This window comes from Chaetomium globosum, genomic scaffold, assembly GCF_000143365.1.
Source record: "Chaetomium globosum CBS 148.51 scaffold_6 genomic scaffold, whole genome shotgun sequence".
NCBI lineage: Eukaryota > Fungi > Ascomycota > Sordariomycetes > Sordariales > Chaetomiaceae > Chaetomium > Chaetomium globosum.
Window position 1 is genome coordinate 251,205 of NT_165981.1, and position 15,226 is coordinate 266,430.

The 15,226-nt window shown below is 57.0% G+C and overlaps 7 protein-coding genes across 7 annotated transcripts; 4 read left to right on the plus strand and 3 right to left on the minus strand.

Annotated features, from left to right (window-relative positions):
- Positions 1–120: 120 nt before the first annotated feature.
- CHGG_08419 (uncharacterized protein) lies at positions 121–1,376 on the minus strand (the record flags this gene model as incomplete). Its single annotated transcript, XM_001226345.1, has 3 exons — positions 121–260; positions 323–1,249; positions 1,337–1,376. The coding sequence occupies 3 exons, from the start codon at positions 1,374–1,376 to the stop codon at positions 121–123; spliced, it is 1,107 nt and encodes a 368-aa protein (XP_001226346.1).
- Positions 1,377–2,225: 849 nt separating this feature from the next.
- Positions 2,226–3,222, plus strand: CHGG_08420 (uncharacterized protein; the record flags this gene model as incomplete). Its single annotated transcript, XM_001226346.1, has 2 exons — positions 2,226–2,643; positions 2,702–3,222. 2 exons carry the CDS (start codon positions 2,226–2,228, stop codon positions 3,220–3,222), a joined length of 939 nt encoding a protein of 312 aa, XP_001226347.1.
- A 778-nt stretch (positions 3,223–4,000) lies between these two features.
- Positions 4,001–5,196, plus strand: CHGG_08421 (uncharacterized protein; the record flags this gene model as incomplete). The annotated part of the gene is made up of 2 exons (XM_001226347.1): positions 4,001–4,024; positions 4,177–5,196. The coding sequence occupies 2 exons, from the start codon at positions 4,001–4,003 to the stop codon at positions 5,194–5,196; spliced, it is 1,044 nt and encodes a 347-aa protein (XP_001226348.1).
- Positions 5,197–6,063: 867 nt separating this feature from the next.
- Positions 6,064–7,173, plus strand: CHGG_08422 (uncharacterized protein; the record flags this gene model as incomplete). Its single annotated transcript, XM_001226348.1, has 1 exon — positions 6,064–7,173. The coding sequence occupies one exon, from the start codon at positions 6,064–6,066 to the stop codon at positions 7,171–7,173; it is 1,110 nt and encodes a 369-aa protein (XP_001226349.1).
- A 1,070-nt stretch (positions 7,174–8,243) lies between these two features.
- CHGG_08423 (guanine nucleotide-binding protein beta subunit-like protein) lies at positions 8,244–9,619 on the minus strand (the record flags this gene model as incomplete). The annotated part of the gene is made up of 5 exons (XM_001226349.1): positions 8,244–8,669; positions 8,864–9,181; positions 9,245–9,371; positions 9,431–9,468; positions 9,578–9,619. 5 exons carry the CDS (start codon positions 9,617–9,619, stop codon positions 8,244–8,246), a joined length of 951 nt encoding a protein of 316 aa, XP_001226350.1.
- Positions 9,620–10,232: 613 nt separating this feature from the next.
- On the minus strand, positions 10,233–11,405 carry CHGG_08424 (uncharacterized protein; the record flags this gene model as incomplete). The annotated part of the gene is made up of 2 exons (XM_001226350.1): positions 10,233–11,056; positions 11,111–11,405. The coding sequence occupies 2 exons, from the start codon at positions 11,403–11,405 to the stop codon at positions 10,233–10,235; spliced, it is 1,119 nt and encodes a 372-aa protein (XP_001226351.1).
- Positions 11,406–11,894: 489 nt separating this feature from the next.
- CHGG_08425 (uncharacterized protein) lies at positions 11,895–13,457 on the plus strand (the record flags this gene model as incomplete). Its single annotated transcript, XM_001226351.1, has 3 exons — positions 11,895–11,969; positions 12,098–12,674; positions 12,946–13,457. 3 exons carry the CDS (start codon positions 11,895–11,897, stop codon positions 13,455–13,457), a joined length of 1,164 nt encoding a protein of 387 aa, XP_001226352.1.
- Between the last annotated feature and the right edge of the window lie 1,769 nt (positions 13,458–15,226).

Sequence of the window (15,226 nt, forward strand, 5' to 3'; positions counted from 1 at the left end):
CGCTAATATTGATACAAGCCGTGAGATTGGCGGTGGTGTGATGTGACTGACAATGATGTTGCCCACCATCTATTGGATAATACATCGTTCACAACTCCGACCCAGCCGCTAGCAAGCCATCTACCACGAATACCACTGCCGCTGAGCACTAACCGGGCGGTTGGGGAGATGCACCCAGGGACCTTGGCGGAGCTTCTTGGCCTCGCGTTCGGCGGCCTCGCGAATCCGAGTCTTTTCCTCCTTGAGGACGACCGAAATGCCTGGAATATAACTGTCAGAGAACGGCCAAGGGCGTAGCTGGAATACCCGACAGAAAACTTACTAGCCGAACGCAGCTTCAAGATGTTCATCCTTCCACGAGCCCGGTATTCAGGCAACTTGCCCCGCAACGAACCACGGTTCACCCACGCCTCGGCCACGTACATGCGCGTCGGGTCATCAACCTTGATCCACTTGCCATCCTTGTCCTGAATCTCGACGACCTCGCTGCTGCTGCTGTTGCTAGTGCTGCCGGCGGCGTTATCGCTGTCTCCCTTCTTCTTCTTGCCCAACCCCATCCCGCGCTCCACCACGGCCAGGTCGCGCGACTCCTCCAGATGCAGCCGCACCTCCTGGGCGTACTTCTTCTTGCTGAAGCGCATCTGCACCAGGGCGTCGGCCACCGTCTTGCCGCGGATCTGCCGCGCCAGGTGCACCAGCTTCTTGGTGCTCGTCGCCATGTTGGGGCTCTTGCTCGTCAGCTGCCGCTCCGTGCGCGCGATCCGCGCCGCCCGCGGCTCTCGGCTGAACGGGTCCGTCTGGTGGTGCACCTGCCGGATCACCATCTTGCGCTCCCAGCGGATGCGCGCCCGCGGGTCCGGGTCCGCGCTGCGCGCGAGGTGTTCTCGCGCGAGCGAGGCGCCCGTGTTCCCCAGGCGCGGGTGGCTGGCTTGGTCGCTGGCTTGGTTGGCGGCGGGGCCGACTTCGTCTTCGAAGATGGCCGGGCCGTCGAGCGGTTTCTGGAGTTGGGCCATCAGGTTTTGTCGCGCGGCTTGCGTGCCGCCGAGCTGGCGTTCGATGGGGGTTTCGTCTTTCTTTTCGCGGTTCCAGAACCATTGCTTGGCGGGGGTTGTGTGGATGCCGCGGGCGGAGGTGGGGGTGTTGGTGTTGGGGGAGAGGGTGAGGGATTGGAGGGCGGGGAGGAGGGAGGTCGTCATCGTCGTCGTCGTCGTCGTCGTCGTCGTCGTCTGTGAGGCTGCGAGGGCCGGGGCTGTTAGGGAGGGGGTGGGGGGTTAGTTGGTCTGTGTCGTTGGGTATTGTGAAGGTGGCCGGGAGAGGGAAGGTGGGCATTGCTTACCGCCCCGGAGGAGCCGCCTCGACGGCACGCTGAAGCTCATGGCGGCGACGGAGATGGCATCAACGTGTGGGTTATTGTTAGGCGGGTCGTTCTTTTTGGGGCACCTTTGCACTCGGGCATTGGAAAAAGTTCGGCCGGCAAATCCCGCTGTGTGGGGTGGGAACGCGCTAGCTGCATTGGGTTGTCAACATCTGGAGCCTCTCGGCGCCTTCCTGCTCTTTCTTGCACATTGGCATCTTACACAGCATTTGAATCCTGCTACAGGGTCATTTCCCGATTCTGCAGTTTCATCTTGACTTCGATCTTCGTCAGTTGGATTTCAACCATGGTGGCTTTCCAGATAACGGGGGATTGGCACCCCTGGCTGCATCCTCTCTCGTATCCTCCAGAGATTCCCGACATCATTCAGGAAGGAGTGGGATCACGAGCCAGTCTTTGACATGTGTGTTAACCCAAGGTCACTAGATTCATTGCAAGTGCAATAAGTTAGGGAAAGGCGAGAGGCAACCGGATCATGCTTGGCCGTCTGGGAATGGCAACACGCCGGAAATCAGTGTTGCACGAAGGGTGACGATGAAATTGTCTGTAACCTCTTGCCATCATTTTCACTCCTTCCAGGCGAATCTCATCTCTGTTTTCTCCCATGTTTCCCCTCCCGACGCTCGGTCTGTCATCCAGTGAAGAGCACTCAAACTGCCGAAATTTGTTGCGACTCGAGTATAGTGCAGTCGTTTTCTCATTGTTTCCCTCCGCATTCTTCCCCTGCTCTCTTCTCTGCCGCGGGAAGTCACAGGAACACTACCTTATCTAGTGCACCTTTCCCAATCACATTCCGACACTCAACCAACAATTCCGGCATCACGCAAGAATATACACCATGAGGCGCATCATGGCTCCATTCGGCTCGCTCTTCCTGCTCCCCTTCCTCTTTGTCTCTATCTTTGCCTTGGATCGTTGCTTCTTCCCGAACGGCAATGTAGCAAGGTCCGCTGCCAGTTGTTGGGACACAACAAGAAGACAGACAGTTCTCTGTTGCGAAATCGGCGACTTGTGTCTCTCGAACCAAATCTGCGCCGCCACCAACGACCCAAGCAAAGAGTTTCGTTACTATCGCGGAGCTTGCCTCAACTCGACTTGGACGGACCCGGGATGCCCGAACATGTGTCGTGTACCCGATCGCGACGACAAAATGGTTCCGATACATCGGTGCCGCGGCGGCAAGTCGGGCAACAAGTGGTACTGTGGAGACAAATATCGTCCATCTGACGAAGACTGCAAGGAAATTGATGGCGACGTCGAGTTACCTGGTACGCAATTAGCCATGTCTTCTTCTATTTTGTCAGGTGCGCTGACGAACAAGATTAGCTGGCGTTGTTGCATATGCCACAGCGGGCATCACGCCGGACCCGATACCTACGAGCTCAGTTGAAGAAAGCCCAACGGCGTCGGGAGATGCTACCAATACCATACAACCCGCACTAGGACAACCCGAGACAACACCGGGACCAGCCATATCAGACCCTCAAACGACGACTGGGGGGCCTGAGGTGGATGTTCCAACAGCAGCCCCGTCCGACTCACCGCAAGACAGCGGCGAAGCCAGTTCGGCCGTCCCAGTTGCAGTCGGAGTCGCCGTCGGAACCTCCATCCTGATCGCCGGTAGTGTCCTCGTCTTCTTCTACCAGCGTAAGCGGCGCCGTCAGGCACCAGTGCGTGCCGAGACGCCGCCCCCGTTCGAGTTCTCCTTCATCAACAGCCAGGCACCTGGCTGGCTGGGGCCGTCGTACGGGCCCAAGCCACCTGTGCCGCAGCCCGATGACAAGACGCACGACAAGAACAAGCCTACACCAAATACCGGAGGCACTGCGCAGCAGGAACTGCCTTGAGAATGGAGGGTATGAGACTGATGGATGGCAAACTGGGATGGGGGGGGGGGGGGGGAGAGTTGTGTAGGTGTTATGGTTTTGATCCAGTCTCAATTTGTTTAATCTACGATCCAGTTCTCGCTGTGTTTGTCGTCAGGATCTGCTTGCCTTGTTCGTTTCTGGTACTCAATGCGACCCTAATTTGTCCAATTCTTATAACTAAGATGACCTCGACACGGAGCGAGCAAGGGCACGTGACGGGCTGGCCACGGAAAGTCGGGGCCTTCGCTTCTTGGCCCGGAGCTCGCGCTACACATGCGCCGGTCACTGGCCGGGCCAAGACCCAATCACCATCGGATTGGGACCGTTGGATCGGCACCAAGGCGCGCCGACACCGCCCATTCGGGCTGCGGGTTCACGTAATCGATGCAAACAATTCACACTCCCTCCGGCCCCAAGGGCCTGAAAACGGAATCGCGCGGCGAGGCTTGCGGACTTGAATCTGACCCGGCTTCCTTCAAGTTTGCAATTTAGTTTCCGGTCTCGAGAGTATGAATAACTATGAATACCCATGGCGCTGACAGAGTGTCCCGTCTTTTGTCCTCTTGCATTTGACCCCAAGCCGAATTCGATGTCGCATTGCTTGGCACGCACTTAGACCAAACCAACGAAGACCACAGACGTCATCTTGAATAAGAGTCTCAGACATCGACACCACAACCGCAGCAACGACAGGACCAAAGACTAAGTACTAAGGGTTAATTAAGTGTCTTTACTGGTCAGCCAGTCCGACTGAAACATGTCTTCAAACACGGGCCAATCGGTATGTACTTCCATATCCCCTTCCCATCCCATCGTCAAGGAAAGGAAAGGAAAGAGAAAAGAAAGAAAGACAAAAAGACAGAAAAAAAAAAGAAAGAAACCAAACGAGCAAAAACCCACCCTAGAACCCTCAACTAACCAACCCCCCCTCAGGCCCAACCACCACCCGCCCAAAACCCACCCTACCCCCCAGCGGGGGCCACCCTCGGCGGCATCCCCACGCCCCTCCCCGACATCCCCATCTCGGCCGTCCTGCTCGCGCTGTTCGCCCTCTCGGCCGGCACGCACCTGGCCCTCTTCCTGCGTAACAAGCGGCGGGGCGCCGCGCACCGCTTCTTCTTCTCCTTCCTGCTCTTCGTCTTCAGCTGCCTGCGCGTCGTCGCCCTCGCCCTGCGCATCGCCTGGTCCCGCGCTCCGCGCAACGCGAGTCTGGCGCTGGCGGCCGCCGTGTTTACGGCGGCTGGGGTGATGGTGGTGTTTATTGTCAATTTGGTGTTGGCGAGGAGGGTGGTCAGGGGGTTGCATCCTGCTGTCGGGTGGCATGGGGCGGTGACGCAGGGGGTGAAGGTGTTGTTGGGGAGCGTGGTGGCGATGCTGATTATGGTGGTTGTGTGCTCGGTGCATTCGATGTTTACGCTGGATATGGTGGCGCGCGGGAGGGAGAGGGATGTGGTGAGGTTTGCGGGGGTGTATATCACGGTGATTGCCTTCTTGCCGGCTGTGGCCGTGTCGGTGGCGTGGTTGGTGCCGAACCGGTCGGTGCATCGGCCGGAGGGGTTTGGGAAGGGCGGGCTGGGTGCGAAGGTGTTGCTGTTGCTGGGCGCGTCGTTGGTGTTGACGTTGGGGGCGGGGTTCAGGGCTGGCGTGAACTTCGCGGTGAGGCCGGCGGGGCAGGAGCAGTGGTATCACTCGAAGCCGGCGTTTTATTGCTTCAACTTCGTGGTGGAGCTTCTGGTGGCGTATTCGTACGCCATCTTCCGGTTTGATCGCATGTTTCATGTTCCCGAGGGCAGCTCGGCGCCGGGCCATTACTCCGGGGGAGGGCCCGGCGAGGGAGCGGAGGAACCAGGGTTTAGGTTAGATGCTTCTGGGGAAAGCGCTGGGGATAGCAACATCACGCTGTACTCGAGGAATAAACCCTCGGGCGGCCGTGAGGGGGATTCGGCGGCGTAAGGGTGTGTAATCGGTCAACAGGGGTAGAGTCATGGATGTGTGGTAGACCTTTTTGCGTTTGTTGAACTTGAGCCTGTAACAACACGGATAGACAGCAACAGCAGGCGTAGGTAATTTCGCCAGATACCAATCTCCTACATTTTGGAGGTCATTACTTAGGTCTAGCTGGACTAATTTCAATGGAGATAGATAAACAGTGTTTTCACTATTGCGCTCGGCTTGCGGCCGCTACTCCAGCCACTGGACGAGAACATGTTAGGCATATATTAGTTGCCGCACAAAGGACTTAAGCGCCGCTAGCGTGTTGCGCAAGATCCATATATCCATCTCGAGGCGAGACCGAACGGCGGCTGAACGCTGAGTAAAGGTGAAGTCGGGGTTGGCGACAACGAGTCCATGACCCCCAGGCACCTTTACGCAACGCGTACGATGGACTCATGGATTCGATCCACGTGCTAAATTATCTGGATGGGCGCCCCGCACCCCCTTGTTGTCAGCAACAGTTGTTCACAAAGGTATTGTTAGTGCCGGAGCCGCCAGACGAAACATACGACTTCATTGTCGAATGCCACAAAAGACCAGCTGCTGGCCACGCGGCAGCTAATTTAATTCGACGGTCTCCACCAAAGAACCACTGGGCTGTTCCCTGATCTCTCTCTTTCGGTTGGACTTTCTAACAAACATCATGATATCATATCATCGAACACAAAGTCCTGTTGACTACATAAACTCCATCAACATGGGAAAAGATTTGTTTCTAGCTCGTCACACGCCCTTTCACTCTTAGTCTGCCGCACACACCCCCAAGGCTCTTGTGTGTCATACCCAGAAGTTCACAGACGGGAAAAGGATCATCACTAACTCACCATGCCTGAAACACCCAGCCTACCACCTTTCCCGGTCAGCTTCAACGAGGCGGATTGTAAGTTCATCCTCATGGAGCACTACGTTCGCCGCCGCGAAGCGGGAATATGCCGCCCCTGCCAGGACTCCATCCTCACCTCTTTCTGCGCACTCTCCTCGCGCCACAAAACCGGCCTACAGCTACACCCCTCCCACCTGGACACCTCCCGCCTGCCGCCCGCTATCGCCGAGCGTGTAGACCACACGCGGCTCAACATGATCACCTGGCACATCCAGAACAGGGCCGCCTTCGATGACCAGCTCCACAACACGTGGATCCACATTTTCGCGACCGTCGGCGCCCTCCTCGAGATCGAAGAATACGAAAAACAAGCCCTCAAACGACAGGAACTCGCCCACTCCCAAGGCCGCACCGCCAACCACCCGCACCAAGTCCCCCCACTCAACTCACCCTCCACCCCCGCGGCAGCCGCCTCTGCCATCACCACCGCCGAAGAATGGATCACCAAGCTGTGGTTCGCCTGCGCGGGGCGGTACACCACGGCCGATCTCGCGCGGGGGCGTCCCTACGCCGGCTGGCCGTCCGCCTTCGAGGGCATGCACCTGCGGCGGCTGGTGGCGGGGCAGAAGCCGCGGCACGGCGACCGGTGCAAGTGCGTGGACCGGTCGTGGCGCGGCCCGCCCTTCAGCGGGCAGCCGCTGCAGAACTGGCTGGCGGGGCCGTCGCCGCACACCGAGGTGCTGATGCGGTATACGGATCCGGCAATTCGGGACATCCATGTGCGGATTTGTGGGGAGCTGGTTGCGAGGGGGGATGGGGCCAGGGCGATGCCTCTGGCGAAGATGTGGGATCAGCCTGGGTTTAGGGAGAGGTTGGTGGTGGCGGTGGGGGAGTTGGTGGCGAGCAAGGCGATGGTGGAGGAGAGAAAGCGGAAGGAGGCCGCGAGCGCGTTGGTGGAGATGAGGCAGGGGGGGGAGGAGCATCCGGTGGATGATCGGGGGGATGAGGATATAAGCCAGTTCGAGGTTAAGATGACGATTGAGATCGAGGATGATGATCAAAAGCAAAAGAATACCTATCCCTGTGGGCTTAGTGTGCAGAGAGGTACCTAGCATTGAGGATTTACCGAAACCGAGCTGGACATATTTCCTTGCAACAATAATAACACATTTTGATATCTTGGTCCCATTGATAGTTATGTGACGACGAGTCTCTTGAATGGCTGATACCACCATTTGAAGAGTAGAGGAAACATTGTCACCCTCGTTGCTATCTGAGGCTGGGGCTATAGGTTAGATTTGACAAACATACAATCTATACTGAGATTTGGCATGGGAGAGTAGGTAAGAGAGAAAAAGGGTAGGTCTATGAAACGGACTCGAGAAGAGAAAACCACGCTGCTAAGGACCTCAATTCAAGGATAGCCCATCTTCAACTTCCATTTTGTAAATGCTACAATCGATAGGCTTGTGTGAATATAGGGAACATTCAAACCAAACCGCCTCATTGACGCATGTACACGTATCGCGGCCAACATGTTGTTCAGTAGAATTCTGGGGAGGGACTTTGACTGCCTGAGCTATAAGTTACCAGGTATACTGATGCAGTGCTTGCGCCTCTCGTTCGTCCCAACAATGGCCCAGCTTCGAGACTCGAACCCGCTTGCTCGGCCTCCAGGTTTTCCTCTTCCAGAAGCCCTGAAGCAACCAGGCTGATAACATGGATGTCGAATCGGCGTTACTGGTTTCCCTTCGCCCTCTGTTTGGCCGTGGCCCGCGATGCAACCTTGTGGCACAGCGGGAGAAGACAGTGCGTGGAGGCCGAGATTTTGAAGGCTCACTGCATGAGACGGAACATCAAAGACTGGACAATCACTTGACACATCACCACAAGAGTTTTGGTTCATGGGTTGCATTATCCATCTGCCATCTAGCAACGGATCATTTCCGCCGCAAGGGCTGCCATGACAAGATGCATTTTTCCCAGCTCCCCGTCTTTCATTTTCTTGCTATGAAAGCGACCAAAAGCGAGATAAGCAGTCCGAAGTACGCCCCCACCATGGAATTCGTCGAAAGAGCCCCGGCGCGCGGCAGGCGCGCCTGGCCTCCAGCGCAGCGAAGCGATGCAAACCCCCTCCCTACGACCCGTCCTTCCCCGGCCCCGACGCCGAAACACCGGTCCCTTACGCCCTCGACATGACACCCCACGCGCGGATGATGTTGTCGGTGTAGCCGGCGAACAGGGTCTGGCCGTCAGCGCTCCACGCAAGGGAGACGCACTCGGGCTCGCGGCTCTTCTTGCCCACGTTCTGGAACTCGGGCTTGAGCTCGTCGACCTTGCTCTTCTTCTCGAGGTCGAAGATGATGATGCTGCTGGCGGTGGCAGCGCACAGCCAGTAGCGGTTGGGGGAGAACACAAGGGCGTGGATCTCGTCGTTGGCGTTGAGCGAGTACAGGTGCTTGCTCTCATTAAGATCCCACAGCATCGTGGTACCGTCCTTGCCGCCGGAAGCGCACAGAGATCCATCGGGGGAGATGGTGACGGTGTTGATGTAGCCGGTGTGGCCAATGTGGTCGGTCTGCAGCTTGCAGCTAGAAAGCTCCCAAACCTGCCAAAGAGAGTCAGCCATGGACGAAACTCATATCAAGGTCTCGACGAAAGGTGACAGGGTTTTGGTGTCGCTCAGTGCATGGTGAATGTTGGTCTCATGGCCCGTGGCGAAACGGGCTCTGAAGTAGCAAATACTTTAAAAAGTTGCAAGCATCATTGCGAAAAGGGAAAAGAAAATCGTATCCAACGTACCTTGACCAGCTTGTCCCAGCCGGACGACACAATCACGGGGTTCTGCGGGTTGGGCGAGAAGCGGACGCACGAAACCCACTCGGTGTGGCCCTTGTCGGTGATGGTGAACTTGCAGTCACCGAGGGTGTTCCAGAGCTTGATGCTCCGGTCGCGGGAACCGGAGACGATCTGGCGGTTGTCGGCGGAGAACGAGACCGAGAGGACGTCGTTGGTGTGGCCGACGAACCGGCGGGTGGTGGTGCCGGTCGAGAGCTCCCACAGGCGGAGAGTCTTGTCCCACGAAGCGGAGAGGGCATAGGCACCGTCCGAAGAGATCACCTGCCACGCCAATCAGCACAACTCAATTCCTTCCCACCCCAGAAATCGGTTGCGAGGACGTACACAGTCGGAAACGATGTGGGAGTGGCCGTGCAGCGACCGCTTGGGGTAGCCGTACTGGGTCTCATCGCGGGTGAGGTTCCAGATGATCAGGGTCTTGTCTCGGCTGGCGGAGAGAAGCATGTTGGGGCTATTTGTCACGGTAAGCGCAGGTTCTCGGCGTCGGCACGATTGATCGGGAGCGCGTACTTCTCCATCGACGTGGCCAAGCTGGTGACCCAGCCATTCTGCGAGACAGTATCGTCAGCTCCAGCCCGGAAACTCAAGTTCGCATCGTCGAGCTCCAAATTGGCTGATTTCGACATGCGTAAATTGACGGCGGCGAAGAGAACTTACGTGGCCCTCCAGGGTGCCCTTGAGGATGAGTTGCTCAGCCATGTTGACGTCCTTCCTGGGATTCGGGGATCGGTGGAAGAATGGTGAGCTTTTTGGCGGTGCCTCGTTTCGTCGGGGTCAACAGAAATCGGGGCGCTACGAGAGCTCTGGGAATTCCGAAATTTTTGTGCGGCGGAAATAGGGTGCGCCGTGGGGTCCGGCTGAAGGCGGTGGCGGCGCTGGCAGGTGGCAGAAAGGCCTCGGCCCGTCAACGCAATTGGAGCTCGGTTCTGGTCATTCAGCCAAAGCGGGGCACGAACTTTCCAGCGCGCAACGCGTCCAATTGCAACCAACATCGCGCATTATTAAGGATGGGAACACTGCAAAAAAACCGTGGCACGACATGGGTAGGTACGCAAAGTCGAAAGGATTCCTCCCGTTCATCCACAGCTCCGCTCAACAAGTGGCCTGTAGAGTGCAACAAGCGATTTCCCACCATCGAGGCATGTCGAGGCATGTCGAGGCGCAAATAGGATTCAAGACTAAATCTAAGTTGACGTCAGTACGACGACCCTGGGGTATCTTCTGCCTGCTAAATGTGTGTCCCAACCAAACTCCAAAACACCATGCGCTATGGTCCAATGCAAATAAAATGCAACATGCAATACCCCGTCTCTTATCCCTTCCCGGAGATACCGTGCCCTGCAGCAGCCGCCTTCCTGACACCCGCCCGAGGTATGTCCTGGCGAAGGCAGGCCTGCTCCGTGTTCACGATCATGCTGTGGTCGGCAATCTCAAATCGGCCCTTGTCCCCATGCATGGCCGCCGGCACAATTTCTTTCCCCTTGGACTTGGTATCATCTTCGATTAACTCGCGCATCGCCGCCTCCCATAGATTGTAGCGGTCGCGGCGCGCCGGTTGCCGTTGTGCTGCAGACCACACCTCCTTCTGCTTGGCAATCTTAGACGCTCGCATCAACCTTCTGAGTGCTCCCTCTCCTGCCTTGGCTTCCTTTGCCGCCGCTTCTCGCATTTTCTTGGGGTCACCGCGCGGAATTTCATCCGGGGCAAGCGGCCGCTGCGGTTGTTGTGGTTGTGATTGTGACCCGTCGAGGGATTGGGACGGCGCATCGGGACTGAACACGCCCCAGTCATCCGACACAGTGACAGCGTCAACGCTCTCGGGGGTGCACTTGTAGGTGTGTATACTCGGGAAGGCGGGGAACGAGCCTGGGATGTACTGCTTGACTGCTTTATCTGGAGCACCGTCTAGCTCGCGACCAAGAATCGGAAGATCTTTCTCGAGGCGGTCGATGATCGGAAGGGGCTCCAATACGGGCAGACGTTTCGACCTCGGGATCGGCGGTTTCCTGTGTGGGTCCAGTAGAGACGTGGTCAAGTTGAAGCGCCCCAGCGCGAGCTCGAAGTCACCGGGGATCGGATGCGCCCGTCGAGCTGCATTCTGGTACATCCTCACGCTCTCGCTGAGGGAGGTGATATCTGTGACCTAAGTTAGGGCATCGCCCGGCCAGTCCTAGGCGCTCGGCCACGTACAGGTTTCCACCATGACAGTGAAGCTCTCCATGGCTTCGGGCGCGGCGCCCTCGAAACCGACCTTGTCCAGCGCCAGCGCAACGGCGCGTCGCAAACCTTTGTTCGCTACTTCATCTGTGGTTGTCGTCGCCGAAGAACATGATGAAGCTCCGATCTTTCCAACGGATAATATAACGTGCGGAGATTGGACCCGTTGCCGTTTCGCGTCGGAGCTATCGTGGTCGGTCGCTGTCGGTCGCTTTCTGGACTCGATCGACATTGTCGTGTATTCTTCTTCGACTGCTGCCGACAACATATTGAGGCCAAAATGTCGATTCCCTGAGATGGCTGGGTGAAGAGGGAGATGCGCAGAGGTTGTGATCGAATGGGGTCGATGCGAATGTGGTTACGATGCTTTGTTTGGGAAGGAGCTGGTGTTGAGATCCACGGCCGTGCACGGGCCGCTTTTCGAGGCCCACATGTTCTCGCTCCATTCTCGGCCCCAAGTTCCAACCGTCCCATTCAGTTCTTTTCCCCGAATCTCGAATTCATTGATCAAATGTGTAAACAATAGCTCACGACTACACTTGATTTTCGGGCTTGGTTGTATTCGTGGACTTTGTCCGATTCTACAATAGGCATAATAGGAGAAACATTAAGCAAGTTCCCAGATGAGTGAAAGTGTTGTGGAGCCACTCAGGCAATCGAGCCACTTGCCGTTTCGCTCCCTCCGCATTCAGACTTCTTTTAACTGAACAGAAATAACTACGAATGTCGAGTGTAGCAACTAGTCATATCTGAGAAGATGCACGATCTCGAGACTCTCAAAAGTGGCGGCTACAGGAAATGCTGGCCTCAGCCAAACTCACGCTTTCAGGATGTACTTTAACCTCATTTCCCAGAGGAGATCCTCCAGCTCGGTGATACACTCGAGGAGCTGAACCTCTCAGGCACGGAATTGTCGTCCTTGCCGTGATAATTTGGGCACTTCGCTTCCCGAAATTGAAGGCCGTGTCTTTCTCCAACTGCAACTTCAAGGTTTTCCCGCGAGAGCTTGCATCATGCCTTGCTTTAGAAAGTGTTGGGTTCCGCAACAATGGCATGGAGGAGGTTCTTGAGGATACCTTCCCGCCTCTACTTCGCTACCTTGTTCTCACAGGCAACCGCATCACCACACTGCCATCCAGTATCGGCCGCTGCGATCATTTACAAGAATGCAGGCTCACCGGAAACCAGCTACGGGGTCTACCCACTGAGATGGCCAACTGCAAGGAGCTCACCCTCCTCCGTCTCAGCTCCAACCGCCTCTCGGTTCTTCCTTCCTGGCTATTTACTTTGCCCAAACTAGCCTTTCTCTCTTTTAACAGCAACCCCTGCGCATCTCCAACCACCAACGGACTTCACGCACCCCGTGGACTCGCCAGCATCGCCTGGTCCGATCTCGAAGTACAGCAACCTATCGACGCACACACCTCGCAAGGCCTCTGGCACCAATCGCCACACTACGCCGAAGACGTGGCCATCAAACTCTTCCGCAGTCCCGCCCGTGGGGTCGAAAATGAAGACAACAACAACGACGACGATGGTTCGGCCGCAGACGAGAATGCGGCGTACCTCGCCGCCGGCGCCCACGAAAGCCTAGTGAACATCCTCGGCCGCATCCACCAGCCACCCCCGACGAGGAAGGACGACGACGGAACCTACCAAGGGCGCATGTAACGCCAGCTCATCCCCGGCCGAGTACGCGCCGCTCACACTTACCACCACCACCAACACCACAGCAGCAGCAACAGCAGCAGCAACCGCAGCCAAGACGGAGACGGAGAAGCTCTAGCGAACCAACCCCCCCCCGCCAGCACTGACCGTCCCAGCCGCGCTATCCATGCTCACGGGCCTCGCGCACTGCCTCGCGCACCTCCACGCGCGCGGCATGGCGCACGGGTCGTTGGACCCGCGCCACATCCTGGCCAGCGCGGCCGACCAGCACGCGCTGCTCACGGGGTTCCGGGCGGCGACGGTGTATGGCCACGGTCACGGTCACGGTCACGGTTTGGGGGCGGGCAGTGAGAATGGGCGCGGGGTGGAGAGGGTCGAGGTGCTTGCCTTTGGGAGGGTGGTGGAGTATGTTTTGGGGGCTGCCGCTGCTGCTGCTGCTGCGGGCGGTGGTGGTGGTGATGATGATGTTGATGTTGATGAGGAGAAGAGGAAGGAGCGGGAGGCCGTGGAGGAGGGGCTTGGGGAGCTGGGTGGGCGGTGTGTGGCGGTGGACGTCGCGGCAAGGCCGGGGTTCGCGGAGGTGGTGGAGGTGTTGGAGGGTTTGATGGGCTGGCGAGGGATGATGCGAATTCCGGACGTTGAGCCTCGGTAGGCGCGGGACGGGGTTGGCTGTTGGGCGGAAAGGAAACGGGGGTTGTCTGGTCTGGAGCTGCTGCTTGTGGTGACGTCGAGATGGGAGAGTCTGGACAGCGGCCCGTTGCGTTGTCGGTTGGTGGGATTTCCAATCAAATTCTTGATTTCCAACCTCAGCGTGTCCTTCTCGGCAACGGATGCTGCTCGATGTACGTGGCAGCCGAGCCAACCGCATGTCCGTCTGTGCGGGCGGCCGAGGAGGGAAGTTGGGGGGATTATCGAACGCTGCAGTTGGCGATGAACTGCATCGACTTACTCACCGCCGTAATATCATCATGTACAGATGTACCGCGCACCGTGTTGTGGATACCTTGGACTGGCCCTCCCAACTGCCGCGGTAACAACGAACGCAGCAGATCACGTCTCGCTCCGTTTCTCGGCCACTGCCAACCTCTCTAGGGTTACGTTGAGTGTGGGCGCGCTGGGGTATTCATGACGACTGCTGTGTCACAACGTGCTCCTCATCCAGCGGTCGCCCGATACCCTTGTTATACAAACCTGTGCGTGCATGTGGTTTCCTCTGTACACTTACACAGACAAGGCCGTGGTGACATGGAAGTTAGTCACTGGCCCGGCCCTTAAGGCGCATCCAGCGATGTCTTGCCGCGTCTGGGGGTCATGTGAGCTCCCCCGGACGCCACGGATATGATCCTTTTCATGCGCCGCCTGCCGCAGCGTTGCAACTCGGTCATCTTGCCTGCACCTCTACTTACTGTCCCGGTTTGGTAGCCGTCTGAGCGCGGGGGAAAGACGTCGTGGCCAAATCGAAAGATCGGACGGCTGCTGCAGGTCCATGCCGCATGCAGGGTGCTTTCCATGTTAGCATCCTTTACTGTGCAAGTGACGCATCGTTGGATGGAGTGATGTAGTTGTGGAGGCGCCGAGGTGGGATAACCTTTTTTTTTTTTTTTGTGCCCTTTCAACCTCAATTTGTGTTGTGTTGGAGGTGGGCTGCATGAGGCAATTGGATTAGTTATTGCGGCACCCCAAGGTCGCCCTGCATGGCGGGCGCTAAACTCTCCCCTCTGACACGTGTGGACGGCCAATTGAGAGGGTGTCTCGTGCAAGATGCCCCCCATCCTTCTCGCCGAAAATTTCTGAAAGCAGATTTTTCATGCCCGGCGCTGCCCCATGTTTCCAATGTGAGGTCAACAAGAGGTGCCACGGCCTGGCGTCTCGAGCTTGTTAAAGTGGCCTGGAAGCAATGGGTTTGATGTTACCATACCTGCCGCGATCTCGGCCATCATGATGGAAAGAAAATGTATCTTGAAGAATTTATAAGCGGGTTAATAATACGCTGACATTATTCCATAACTCATAACCTCAAAAAATGGGGGCGGGATTTGTTGGTTGTTGCTCGATCTCTGAGATACCTCCCCAGGGACACTCTCATACTTGAGCTCTGATGGCGGGGCAGGTTGGAGCCAGCTCCGCTGGTATCTGGTTGGTCAATTCAGCAGTCTCGCTTGTCAGTTAGCATGGCGGGAGATGAACATTGTGGGGGAAGCTTCGAGCCGCAGGACGGTTCGGAGATATCAGCCTGCCTCGGACGATGCCAAAAAGGAAAAAGTAAGCAAGTTAAATTTGGAGTAAAAAGAGACAACAAATTTATTTCTTGCCACTTTGTTTTTCTGAAGCAGTGCATGCAAAAGAGGTTCATCCACTATCATCGGTGCGCGATCTCTGGCATGCAAGTCTCTGCCCAGGCTGCCTGCACTGCATTGCTCC